A 12,721-nucleotide genomic window follows, 5' to 3' on the forward strand; every position below is an offset into this window, starting at 1 on the left:
CTCCCAGGTTTACACCATTCTCCTGCCTCAGCCTCCCGAGTAGCTGGGACTACAGGCACCCGCCACCTCGCCCGGCTAGTTTTTTTTTGTATTTTTTTAGTAGAGACGGGGTTTCACCGTGTTAGCCAGGATCTCCTGACCTCGTGATCCGCCTGTCTCAGCCTCCCAAAGTGCTGGGATTATAGGCTTGAGCCACTGCACCTGGCCTAAACTTTCCTACCTATACTGTCCCTAGTACGCACTTCTCAGGTCCCCAGAGGGCTGCACAATTTTTTGCCCAGGCATGTTGAAGAGGTCTCAGGCTGTGGAGTGAAATGGATCTGGCCCTGAACCCTGACTCTGCCCAGCGAAGAGCAAACAGCCACTTTCCCCCTCTAAGCCATAATTTCCTCATCTGTGAAATGGAATGTAGTGGCTCCCTTCAAGGGGTGGTGTGAGGATGCAACGAATCAGGGTGCAGGCTGGGCACACATCTGTGACTGTCATGTTGATGGCCTATGTCTCTTCCATGCCTCTCAGCCTTGCCCCAGATCTCAATGCCCCAAGAAGTCCGTGTGCCTGCTGGTTCTGCAGCTGTCTTCCCCTGCATAGCCTCAGGCTACCCCACTCCTGACATCAGCTGGAGCAAGGTAAGCACTGGAGAGGGAACCAGCAGGCATCCCTGGGGGGCTGGGACCAGGTCTGAAGCATCTCAGTGTCCCCAGGATGTGGCACAGGCTTGGCCAAGAGTAAATGCACAATGTTGGAAGGTGGGCCTGAGGCACAGATGGGAGGCAGGCCCCTGGAGCTGTGGGCCAAGGCCAGGGCCCTCAGTGCTGGTGCATTTGCAGCTGGATGGCAGCCTGCCACCTGACAGCCGTCTGGAGAACAACATGCTGACGCTGCCCTCAGTCCGACCCCAGGACGCGGGCACCTACGTCTGCACCGCCACTAACCGCCAGGGCAAGGTCAAAGCCTTTGCCCACCTGCAGGTGCCAGGTAAAATACCACCCCCAAGAATTGGCAGTGCCCTGCCCACTCCCTGACTGGCAGGGTCTCCAACTGTGCTCTCTGCCGGCAGAGCGGGTGGTGCCCTACTTCACGCAGACCCCCTACTCCTTCCTACCGCTGCCCACCATCAAGGATGCCTACAGGAAGTTCGAGATCAAGATCACCTTCCGGCCCGACTCAGCCGATGGTGAGCAGGAGGGTTCATTTGCGGGGTGGACTGGCCTGGGTTGAGGGACCTCGTGGAGTAACTGCCATCATGGCTTGAGCCCTGGCTGCCCCTCAGTCCTGCCCCAATCCCTCAGCCCTCCCTCTCCAGAAGCCCCCAGACCTCTGGGCCTCCGCCCTGGCGTACCTTCTCTCGCGCCTCCCCACTTCTCCATCCCTGCCTCTTTGATATCTCCAGCCTCCCCGTGGCTCCTCTGCCACCAGGGCATCACCCCCAGTCCTCCTGTCCCAGCTTCCTCTCCCCGTCTCTGCTCCTTCCTCCTTCCCCTGCCTCCATCTCACCCTTTCGTCCTCTCTTTCTCTCGTCTCTTACGGGTCTCTGACTTTCACTGTCCAGGCCTCCTTCTCTACTCGGGTGAGTCTCTGCCTCCCTCTCCCGCTTGAGGGAGACTCCAGTGTGTGTGAAGCAAATTCAGTTTCTTTCTAGGGGCGCTCAGTAAGGCCCTTGCATTTGAGGCACCAGCCCTGAGATAGTGAGAAGGCCCTGTCTGTGTGAGGAGTGCCAGAGGGAGGGACAGGTTCCGAGCGTGGACAGGCTCAAGAGCTTGGGTCGTTTCTAGGGTGGGGGAGGACGGGGAGCCTGTGGCTGGATGGGAGGCCCCTTACACAGTGGTGCCCATCCAGGGATGCTGCTGTACAACGGGCAGAAGCGAGTCCCAGGGAGCCCCACCAACCTGGCCAACCGGCAGCCCGACTTCATCTCCTTCGGCCTCGTGGGGGGAAGGCCCGAGTTCCGGTGAGACCCCCAGCCTCCCCATGTATAGGGGGACTGGACACAGGGCTTTGGTCTGGCAAGCACTACCCTGGGCTCCATTATGCAAAGGAGATCTAGAGGAAGGAGAAAATGTGGCCGTTCCCCTTGGTGACCACCCGATCTGCTGGAGTAGGAATAGTATGCCAGTCAGGTGGAGGAGGGTGCAACCTCAGGCTTGGGACTGCTGCAGGCCAGGATTCATTCATTCATTCATTCATTCATTCATTCATTCATGCATGCATGCATCACTTATTTGCTGAGTACCCCATGTGTGCCAGGCACTGATACAGGTAAAACAAAACAGACCAAATTCTGGCTCTTGTGGGAAGGTGTATTCTTGTTGGGGAAGAATAAACAAGCCATAAACAGAGAAACAAGGTGATCTCAGGGAGAGAGGAGTCCTCAGAGGAACAGGGAGGCCAGGTGCTAGGCTGCAGGGCCCTGAGCCTGGGGTCCCTGTGGGCTGCTCTGGAAAAGCTCCCAGCGAAATGATGTGGGGAGAGAAGATCTAGGGGATGAGTCACAGGGTGGGAGGACAAGACAGGGACAAGAACTGAAACAGCCCCAGGGCTGGGACTGCAGGAATTGGTGACATCCCTCCTCTGGGGCGCCTCTGCCCGACTGGACCCCTAGCCCTTCTTCCGAATCCCCTATCCATCTCTCCTGCCCCGGCCTGCCCCATGGAGCAGGTTCGATGCAGGCTCAGGCATGGCCACCATCCGCCACCCCACACCACTGGCCCTGGGCCACTTCCACACCGTGACCCTGCTGCGCAGCCTCACCCAGGGCTCCCTGATTGTGGGTGACCTGGCCCCGGTCAATGGGACCTCCCAGGTGAGACCCAACCCCATCCTACTACTTCCAGCCCTCATCCCACCCCTGCCCAGCCTCTGTTGCCATTCCTGACTTCCCCACCTCCCCAGGGCAAGTTCCAGGGCCTGGACCTGAACGAGGAGCTCTACCTGGGCGGCTACCCTGACTATGGTGCCATCCCCAAGGCGGGGCTGAGCAGCGGCTTCATAGGTGAGCCCCCGCCCCACCTCCAGCTGAGGCTAGGCCTTACCTGGCTGGCTGGAAGAGCCCTGGAGAGCCTGGGAGGGCACCGCAGGTGTGGGCTGGGACACCCTGCCCTGTGCTCATCCTGCCCACTCACCTCCCAGGCTGTGTCCGGGACCTGCGCATCCAGGGCGAGGAGATCATCTTCCACGACCTCAACCTCACGGTGCACGGCATCTCCCACTGCCCCACCTGTCGGGACCGGCCCTGCCAGGTGACCCCACACCCCACATACCACCTGGCTGCCGTGGCCTCCACCCCCAGCCATGGCTGGCCCCTGTGGGGATTATGGGGAGGACTGAATGTTCTCGGCCTTATTTCTGGGGGCTGCTTTGCAGAATGGTGGTCAGTGCCATGACTCCGAGAGCAGCAGCTACATGTGCGTCTGCCCAGCTGGCTTCACCGGGAGCCGCTGTGAGCACTCACAGGCCCTGCACTGCCATCCAGGTACGCACCCCCCAACGCCAGTCGCTGTCGCCCCAGGGCCTGCCTCTTCCCTTTGCTGCCTCCCCATACCCACCACCATCTCCACCACCGGGGCACTTCCACACACCCCACTCTTACCTGAGCACTCACCACTCCTCCCAGGTACCCATCCCCCATCTCTGCTACCCAGGGGCCCTCGCCCCATCACAGCTGCTTCCCCTCCTCCATCCCTGCTGACCAAATTCTTACCACTACCCCGCCACCCAGGCACTCCCCCACCCCCAGCCCCATCTTCTTTTTTTTTTTGAAACGAAGTTTCACTCTTGTTGCCCAGGCTGGAGTGCAGTGGCACGATCTCAGCTCACTGCAACTTCTGCCTCTTGGGTTCAAGTGATTCTCCTGCCTCAGCCTCCTGAGTAGCTGCGATTACAAGTGTCCACCATCACCCCTGGCTAGTTTTTTGTATTTTTAGTAGAGGCGGGATTTCACTACGTTGGCCATGGCTGGTCTTGAACTCCTGACCTCAGGTGATCCACCTGCCTCGGTCTCCCAAAGTGCTGGGATTACAGGCGTAAGCCCCTATGCCCAGCCCCCAGTCCCATCTTATTACCGAGGTGCCCACCCCATTACCCACCACCAGGTGCCCCCGCAACCCAACACTGTTATCCAGGTCCAGTCTCTGAAGAACCTGCAGACACAGAGTCCCTCTACTGCTTCCCCTGCAGTCCTCCCCATGGCCTCTTTTGGCTCCCACCTTGCTCTCCTCAGTTCCCTCCTCCAAGGCCTCCCAGGAGGCTGGCCTGGCCCTCACTAGCCGAGCCCCCCGGGGTGTGATGGGCAGGGCTCTGGCATCAGGGCCCCCCTCCCTCCAGAGTCACCTCCATGTCCTTTTCACTGGCCTGTGTGCCCCCCAGAGGCCTGTGGGCCTGACGCCACCTGTGTGAACCGGCCTGATGGTCGAGGCTACACCTGCCGCTGCCACCTGGGCCGCTCGGGGTTGCGGTGTGAGGAAGGTGAGTGGAGCCAGGCCAGTGACCCTCAGGGTCCCAGTGTCAACCGGGGAGGCTGGGTGGGGCACTCTGAAGCTGTGATGGGCCCCTACGGATGATAAAACGATGCCCGACCCAGAGGATCTCAAAGTCACCTGGTCACGTGTCTGCCCAGGCTGAATCCCTTAGTGAGTGAGGGCCCCCAAAGAGGACCCCTGTCATATTGGAGCTCCTCCCAGGCCAGTCTGCAAGAGCAGGGGGGCTCCTATGCTGCTGTAGCTGGTGCCAGCTGGTCCTGAGCCTCTGGGCCTGGGGAGTGAGGCAGGCAAGGATCCCACAGGAAGGCAGAGTAGCGGGACCCCACCCAAGGGTCCAGGATCCCCACTTCTTAGCTGAGCTGTGGCTGCTGCAGGTGTGACGGTGACCACCCCCTCACTGTCGGGTGCTGGCTCCTACCTGGCGCTGCCCGCTCTCACCAACACACACCACGAGCTACGCCTGGACGTGGAGTTCAAGCCACTCGCCCCTGACGGGGTCCTGCTGTTCAGCGGGGGGAAGAGCGGGCCTGTGGAGGACTTCGTGTCCCTGGCGATGGTGGGCGGCCACCTGGAATTCCGCTACGAGCTGGGGTCAGGTAGGCACCCAGCACCAAATGCGGGGCTCTGAACTCCAAGCCTTGTGCCCCCCTCGGCTCTCCAAGCCCTAGGGAGGCGGAGGGGGATAAATGCAGGGATCAGGCCGAGTCCCCTCTTCCCGTGCCTTTCGTCTCTGTGTCACTTGAGGCCAGTCCCTAGCCCTCTCTGAGCCGTGGACTCCTCATCTGGAATACAGAAGGCTGTAGGGCATTCCCCATCTGCTCAGGGCCCTGTTTGTGGTGGAGAGGGCAGGGAGCCCCGTGTGCCCCCATGTGCCCAACCCTGCCTGGTATCCTCCCCAGGGCTGGCTGTTCTGCGGAGCGCCGAGCCGCTGGCCCTGGGCCGCTGGCACCGCATGTCTGCAGAGCGTCTCAACAAGGACGGCAGCCTGCGCGTGAATGGTGGACGCCCTGTGCTGCGCTCCTCACCCGGCAAGAGCCAGGGCCTCAACCTGCACACCCTGCTCTACCTGGGGGGCGTGGAGCCTTCTGTGCCACTGTCCCCAGCCACCAACATGAGCGCTCACTTCCGCGGCTGTGTGGGCGAGGTAAGAGGAGCCTCCTCGGGACAAGCGGAGGGGAGGGGTGCCAAACCTTGCGCCTCCCTCGGCTCTCCCAGCACCTTGGCACTGGGCCCCTCCACCTGTAACCACCCATGGGCCATGGGCCAGGATGCTGTACCTCTGAGCCTCAGTTTCCTCCTCTGTAAAATGGGCATGATCACACGTACTTTGAAGGGCTGGGCAGAGGATTGTCTGCACTGACGGATGAATGTTTCTGGCACACAGTAGGCACTCAACTCCTGTGCCTCCCTCCCCACACCGAGAATCCATGCTGCCACTCAGGACCCAGTGTGGGCTCCTAGCTGCCCTCTGCTGTATTCTTCTCCCTGCTGGTACACCTGGGCCTCTGCCTCCCATGCCCCTTTAGTCCCTCAGTGTCCCTGTCCCCACAGGTGTCAGTGAATGGCAAACGGCTGGACCTCACCTACAGTTTCCTAGGCAGCCAGGGCATCGGGCAGTGCTATGACAGCTCCCCATGTGAGCGCCAGCCATGCCAACATGGTGCCACATGCATGCCCGCTGGCGAGTATGAGTTCCAGTGCCTGTGTCGAGATGGATTCAAAGGTGGGAAAGCCTGCCCAGGGCACCGGAGGGGAGGGGCACAGGTGGTCAGCAACACCTCCAGCCATGCCCACCCACCCACTCGCCTCTGCCCTGGTCCGCAGGAGACCTGTGTGAGCACGAGGAGAACCCCTGCCAGCTCCGTGAACCCTGTTTGCATGGGGGCACCTGCCAGGGCACCCGCTGCCTCTGCCTCCCTGGCTTCTCTGGCCCACGCTGCCAACAAGGTACCCAGGCCTGGCTTCTCTCCACTTCATCTCTGTCTTGGGGCCCCGGGGCTCAACATAGTACCCACGGGTGTCTGTGCCCACCAACTGGACCCTGCCCTTCTCCATAGGCTCTGGACATGGCATAGCAGAGTCCGACTGGCATCTTGAAGGCAGCGGGGGCAATGGTGAGTACTTGCCATGGCCTCCTCCCCAGCTTCAGCCTCAACTCACTCTTCCAGTTACCCCACACCCTCAGTTCCGGCCTGTAAGCAAAACAGCTCTATATGAGGAGCTTGCTGGGCAGAGAGACAGAATGAAGACCACAGCCATGTGGAGCTGGGGCCTGCCCCACACTTACTGGCTGGGTGACCTTGGGCAGGCCTTTGAAACCACTCTGACCTCAGTTTCCTCCTCTGTATTCATGTATTCAGTCAACAAACTATTGTGTGCCCATCCTTGCCCTGGGAGCAGTAAATATATGGGAGGCCGAGGCAGGCGGATCACGAGGTCAGGAGATGGAGACCATGGTGAAAACCTGTCTCTACTAAAAACACAAAAAGTTAGCCAGGCGCAGTGGCAGGTGCCCATAGTCCCAGCTACTCAGAGGCTGAGGTAGGAGAATGGTGTGAAGCCAGGAGGCGGAGCTTGCAGTGAGCCATGATCGCGCCACTGCACTCCAGCCTAGGCGACAGAGCGAGACTCCGTCTCAAAAAAAATAAAATAAAATAAAAGAAGCATAAAGCAAGACCCTCCTTCCCAAGAATTCCACCGTCTGCTGAAAAGCTAAGGAAACAGTCAAGAGTGAATGCTAATTGAATGTTTACGGGCACTGTGCTAAGCCCTTTACAGACACATCCCTTCTTACATATCACTAATATCATAGGCCAGGCAGTGGTATAGTGGTTAAGAGTATAGACTTGGAGCCATCCTGCTTGGGTTCAAATCCTAGCTCTCCCACTTACTAGCTGTGGAACTTCAGGTGAGTCACTTAACCTCTCTGTGCCTCATATAAAATGGAGATGAGTAACATCTTTCCCTAATGATCTGGATAAACTTTTATGTGAGAGTAAAATTACTTAGTGCATTTTTTTTTAAGGTGGAGTCTTGCTCTGTCACCCAGGCCAGAGTGCAGTAGCACAATCTCGGCTCACTGCAATCTCCGCCTCCCAGATTTAAGTGATTCTGCTGCCTCAGCTTCCTAAGCAGCTGGGATTACAGGTGCCTGCCACCACACCCAGCTAATTTTTGTATTTTTTGTAGAGATGGGGTTTCACCATGTTGGCCAGGCCGGTCTCTAACTCCTGACCTCAGGTGATCTGCCCCCCTCATCCTCCTAAAGTGCTGGAAATACGGGCATAAGCCACCGCACCTGGCCACTTAGTCCTCTTTAAATGCCTAGAACAATGTCTGGTACAGAGTCAGTACAGAATGTTAGCTGTTGTTAATATTATATTCAGCTGGCTGGGCGTGGTGGCTCACGCCTGTAATCCCAGCACTTTGGGATGCTGAAGCGGGCAGATCACCTGAGGTCGGGAATTTGACACCAGCCTGACCAACATGGAGAAACCCCATCTCTACTAAAAATACAAAATTAGCTGGGCATGGTGGCACATGCCTGTAATCCCAGCTACTCCAGAGGCTGAGGCAGGAGAATTGCTTGAACCTGGGAGATGGAGGTTGCAGTGAGCTGAGGTCGCGCCATTGCACTCCAGCCTGGGCAACAAGAGTGAAACTCCCTTTCAAAAAAAAAAAAAAAAAAATACTATATTCAGCTGGGCGTGGTAACTGACGCCTATAATCCCAGCAGTTTGGGAGGCTGTGGCGGGCAGATTGCTTGAGCCCAGGAGTTCTATACCAGCCTGGGCAACATGGCGAAATCCTGTCTCTACAAAAAAATACAAAAAGTAGCTGGGCATGGTGGTGCTCATCTATGGTCCCAGCTACTCGAGAGACAGGCAGGAGGATCACTTGAACCCAGGAGTTCAAGATCAACCTGGGCAACACAGGGAGACCTCATCTCAACAAAAAATTTAAGAATTAGCTGGGTGTGGTGCACATGGCTGTGGTCCCAGCCGAGGCAGAAGGATCACTTGAGCCCAGGAGGTCGAGGCTGTAGTGAGCTAAGATTGTGTCACTGCACTCCAGGATGGGCAACAGACCAAGACCCTGTCTCAAAAAAATAAAAAATAAGACTGGGCGCGGTGGCTCACACCTGTCATCCCAACACTTTGGGAAGCCAAGGTGGGTGGATCACCTGAGATCAGGAGTTCGAGACCAGCCTGGCCAACATGGCGAAACACCGTCTCTACTAAAAGTACAAAAATTAGCTGGGCATGGTGGTGTGCACCTGTAGTCCCAGCTACTTGGGAGGCCAAGGCAGAAGAATTGCTTGAACCTGGGAGGTGGAGGTTGTAGTGAACCAAGATTGTGCCACTGCACTCCAGCCTGGGCCACGGAGCAAGACTTCATCTCAAAACAATAAATAAAATAAGACATATCTATCTATAATCTTCATTCATAGGGTTGTCGTAAGGATTGAGTTAAATGCAATGGTGTCTGTGGCTGGATGGGACACTCCCTGCACAGGCACATCGTAGGTGCTTGGTAAATGTCAGCCGTTCTCCTCATCATTTGGCAGAGGGTAGCAGAGGGTCCCCTACTCTTGCCCCCTGCCAGAGCTACTATGGCCAGTGCCAGCCTGTAGGATGGGTCGTGAGCAGATAGGGCTGGGGGTGGTAAAGCCACACACAGTATGGACATCAAGGCTAAAAGGTCCAGGTTGCAATCTTAGTTCCCCCCACATCCTGGGCCAGTCACTCGCCTGAGCCTGCCTGCCCATCTGTAAGATGGAGAGAACATCAAGGCTCTGAATCATTTATTGCCATGGTCCAAGGTGACCAACCATCCCAGAAGCTCCAGACTGAGGGGTTTCTTGGGATGTAGGACTTTCAGGGCTAAAGCCAGACAGAACTTGGCAAGTAGAATGGCGCGTCACCCAACATGGATCCTGTTGACTGCACAAAATAAAATAAAATGCATTGATTTAAGGAAAGTAATTATGCTGAAGTAAAGTAATCAAAACATTTTTTAAGTTTTCTGACTTGCTCTATGTGTGCTTCTTTATTAATACATCAAATAACAAGATCGGGTGGTCTCAGTAGCTACCACAGTTTCAAAGCAGCAATATGTGTAAATGATATTTTGAAATATTTGCCGCTACTGTAATGTGATAAGCAAATACTAGTAACAAAGTTGCAGGTCCTACCACTACTACTTTGGTTTCTTGCCTACATCTCATTGAAAGAACTGCTCAGTTTCAGTGAGAAGTGAGTGAAATTGAGGTGTAATGCTTTCCCATCCAAGGTCACAGGCCCCCTGAATTCTGTTGACAACTCCCTTGGGTCCCCAGGGACTGCAGGCTCAGAGCCCCCTAGTCCTGCATGTTGGCGTGGAGGTGGGGATTGATGCCTGATGTGGCAGGTGTGGCACCATCCCCCTCTCTCTTGCAGATGCCCCTGGGCAGTACGGAGCTTATTTCCACGATGATGGCTTCCTTGCCTTCCCTGGCCGTATCTTCTCCAGGAGGTGAGACTGGCGTTGGGAGAGCCCGTGGGCCTAATGGGGAGGAGGGGAATCTGGGACTTCTGTCCCCTCACCCACTCTTCCTCCGCAGCCTGCCCGAGGTGCCCGAGACCATCGAGCTGGAGGTTCGGACCAGCACGGCCAATGGCCTCCTGCTCTGGCAGGGTGTGGTGAGTGTGGGCATCCGGCCAGACTCCTGGGGCTCCTGGGGCAGGAAGCTGGCTTCCTGGTGGCCAGAGTGGTGGGGAGAGGGAAAAGCGGAGCCTCCTGGCCTCGGCAGCCTCCTGGCCTCGGCAGCCTCCGCTCTCCAGGCTGGGGACCCCAGAGACCCTGTGCTTCCCTGGCAGGAGGTGGGAGAGGCCGGCCGAGGCAAGGACTTCATCAGTCTCGGGCTTCAAGATGGGCACCTTGTCTTCAGGTGGGTCCTGGCACCTGGCCCTTCCTCTCCCTTCCCTGGTCCCAGCACCCCACCCCCCCATCCTGCCCCAGCTCACACTTCTTGGGCCTGGATGACTACAGGTACCAGCTGGGTAGTGGGGAGGCCCGCCTGGTCTCTGAGGACCCCATCAATGACGGCGAGTGGCACCGAGTGACAGCGCTGCGGTAAGGGACCCTGCCGGGCACTCGGGATGGGGCCCAGTGTTCTGGAGTGGGGCAGGACGCCCCCCACGATGGGCAGAGAGGCAGGCATTAAGCTCTGTGGAGACAGAACTTAAAGCCAGGGGAGGGGAGAACCCACCAGCCAGGGCTCAAGCTTCCATCTTGGACTGCACGCGGCTGGGGGCAAGCGAGCACCCTCGGGGCAGGAGGAAACCTGGGCGCAGAAACGAGGAAGCTGCCTTCGTGGGGCCGATCTCTTGTTCAGCGGGGGAGAGAGAGCTTGGGGAACAGGGACAGACTTCTGAGTCTGGAATCTCGGTACCAGAGGGAGGGGACTCTGTCGTGGCGCTGGGGAGGACCGGGGAGTCTGTGGGAAGGGGCCTGACCCAGGTCCATTGCAGGGAGGGCCGCAGAGGTTCCATCCAGGTCGACGGTGAGGAGTTGGTCAGCGGCCGGTCCCCAGGTCCCAACGTGGCAGTCAACGCCAAGGGCAGCGTCTACATCGGTAAGTCTGGGGCTCCTTCTCAGGGCAAGGGCAGGAACAGCACTCCCTTGGGGCTGGAGCTCACCCGGCCTTCCTCGCCTCCTGGGCTGCTGGAGCCCACAAGCCCTGTCCTCTCACCTCCTGGCAGGCGGAGCCCCCGACGTGACCATGCTGACCGGGGGCAGGTTCTCCTCGGGCATCACAGGCTGTGTCAAGAACCTGGTGCTGCACTCGGCCCGACCCGGCGCCCCGCCCCCACAGCCCCTGGACCTGCAGCACCGCGCCCAGGCCGGGGCCAACACACGCCCCTGCCCCTCGTAGGCACCTGCCTGCCCCACACGGACTCCCGGGCCGCGCCCCAGCCCGACAACGTCGAGTATATTATTATTAATATTATTATGAATTTTTGTAAGAAACTGAGGCGATGCCACGCTTTGCTGCTACCGCCCTGGGCTGGACTGGAGGTGGGCACGCCACCCCCACCCACACAGCTGGGCAAAGCCACAAGGCTGGCGGGCAAGGCAGGTTTGATGGGAGTAGGCGCCTCAGAAAGCCACCAGGACTTGGGGTCAGGAACGGTGGCTGGGTGGGCCCAGAACTGCCCCCACTCTCCCCCTACCCACCAATGGAGCCCCCAAGATAGAGCTGGGTGGCCTGTTTCTGCAGCCCTTGGGCAGTTCTCACTCCGAGAGCCAACCTCGGCTTGTAGGCTGGTGCCCCACAGCTACCTGAGACGGGCATCGCAGGAACCTCTGCCACCCACTCAGGATTGGAAATTGTCTTTAGTGCCGGCTGTGGAGCAAAAGGCAGCTCACCGCTGGGCAGGCGGTCCCCATCCCTACTAGCTCTTTTTTCAGCACCCCCACCCACCTCCACCCAGCCCCTGGCACCTCCTCTGGCAGCCTCCCCTTCCTACCACGCCCTCCTCCTGGCCTGCATTCCCACCCCCTTCTGCCAGCACACAGCCCGGGGCTCCTCCCTCAGGGGCTGTAAGGGAAAACCCACCCCAACTCTTACCAGGAGCTGCTACAGGCAGAGCCCAGCACTGAGAGGGCCCCGCCCACCGGGCCTTGCCCACCCCAGGCCACATCCCCACTCATCTGGAAGTGAAGGCCCAGGGACTCCTCAGATGCCGCTGGTGCCCAGGAAGAGCTAGTGCCTTGGGTGGGGGAAAGCAGAACTCACAACTGGGAGAGAGAGGAGGGGGATATGACCACCGACCACCCTGCCCCATCTGCGGGAGCCTGAAGATCCAGCTCGAGTGCCATCCTGCCAGTGGCTCCCAGACTGTGGGGTTGGGACGCCTGGCCTCTGTGTCCTAGAAGGGACCCTCCTGTGGTCTTTGTCTTGATTTTTCTTAATAAACGGTGCTATCCCCGCCAGGGGCCTCCCGTGTCTTTGATGAGGGCTTCACTCAGTGGAGTCTGTGGGTGGGGCAGAGCGGGGCAGGTGAGATCTGGGGGTGAAGCAAGGTGTTTTTGGATCAGTGAGGCTCCCAGACCCCCAACCCTGTGAGGCAGGAATCATCCTATTTTCTGGAGGGGCAGCTGAGTCTCAGAGGGTCAAGAGGCCTGTCCAACATCAGACACAGAGCCAGGTTAGAACCCGAAGAGTCTGTCTGACCCCAGAGCCTAGTCTCATTCCTATG

General features: G+C 58.4%; 1 protein-coding gene across 4 annotated transcripts in view; it reads left to right on the forward strand.

Annotated features, from left to right (window-relative positions):
• HSPG2 (heparan sulfate proteoglycan 2) overlaps nt 1-12,455 on the forward strand; it is a 115,887-nt gene extending 103,432 nt beyond the window's left edge. For all 4 annotated transcript variants that reach the window (XM_007980126.3, XM_038001292.2, XM_038001330.2 and 1 more), the window contains 20 exons: nt 520-629; nt 831-978; nt 1,061-1,177; nt 1,840-1,951; nt 2,659-2,803; nt 2,893-2,992; nt 3,130-3,239; nt 3,364-3,472; nt 4,366-4,464; nt 4,853-5,074; nt 5,378-5,622; nt 6,030-6,201; nt 6,303-6,425; nt 6,536-6,592; nt 9,917-9,992; nt 10,081-10,159; nt 10,337-10,407; nt 10,509-10,592; nt 10,991-11,094; nt 11,222-12,455. In XM_007980126.3, the coding sequence (XP_007978317.3) occupies nt 520-629; nt 831-978; nt 1,061-1,177; nt 1,840-1,951; nt 2,659-2,803; nt 2,893-2,992; nt 3,130-3,239; nt 3,364-3,472; nt 4,366-4,464; nt 4,853-5,074; nt 5,378-5,622; nt 6,030-6,201; nt 6,303-6,425; nt 6,536-6,592; nt 9,917-9,992; nt 10,081-10,159; nt 10,337-10,407; nt 10,509-10,592; nt 10,991-11,094; nt 11,222-11,394 (2,456 nt within the window). In that variant the 3' untranslated portion in view covers nt 11,395-12,455. The remainder of the gene's footprint in view (nt 1-519; nt 630-830; nt 979-1,060; nt 1,178-1,839; nt 1,952-2,658; nt 2,804-2,892; nt 2,993-3,129; nt 3,240-3,363; nt 3,473-4,365; nt 4,465-4,852; nt 5,075-5,377; nt 5,623-6,029; nt 6,202-6,302; nt 6,426-6,535; nt 6,593-9,916; nt 9,993-10,080; nt 10,160-10,336; nt 10,408-10,508; nt 10,593-10,990; nt 11,095-11,221) is intronic.
• Nucleotides 12,456-12,721: the final 266 nt, after the last annotated feature.

This window comes from Chlorocebus sabaeus, chromosome 20 (assembly GCF_047675955.1).
Source record: "Chlorocebus sabaeus isolate Y175 chromosome 20, mChlSab1.0.hap1, whole genome shotgun sequence".
NCBI classification, from domain to species: Eukaryota; Metazoa; Chordata; class Mammalia; order Primates; family Cercopithecidae; genus Chlorocebus; species Chlorocebus sabaeus.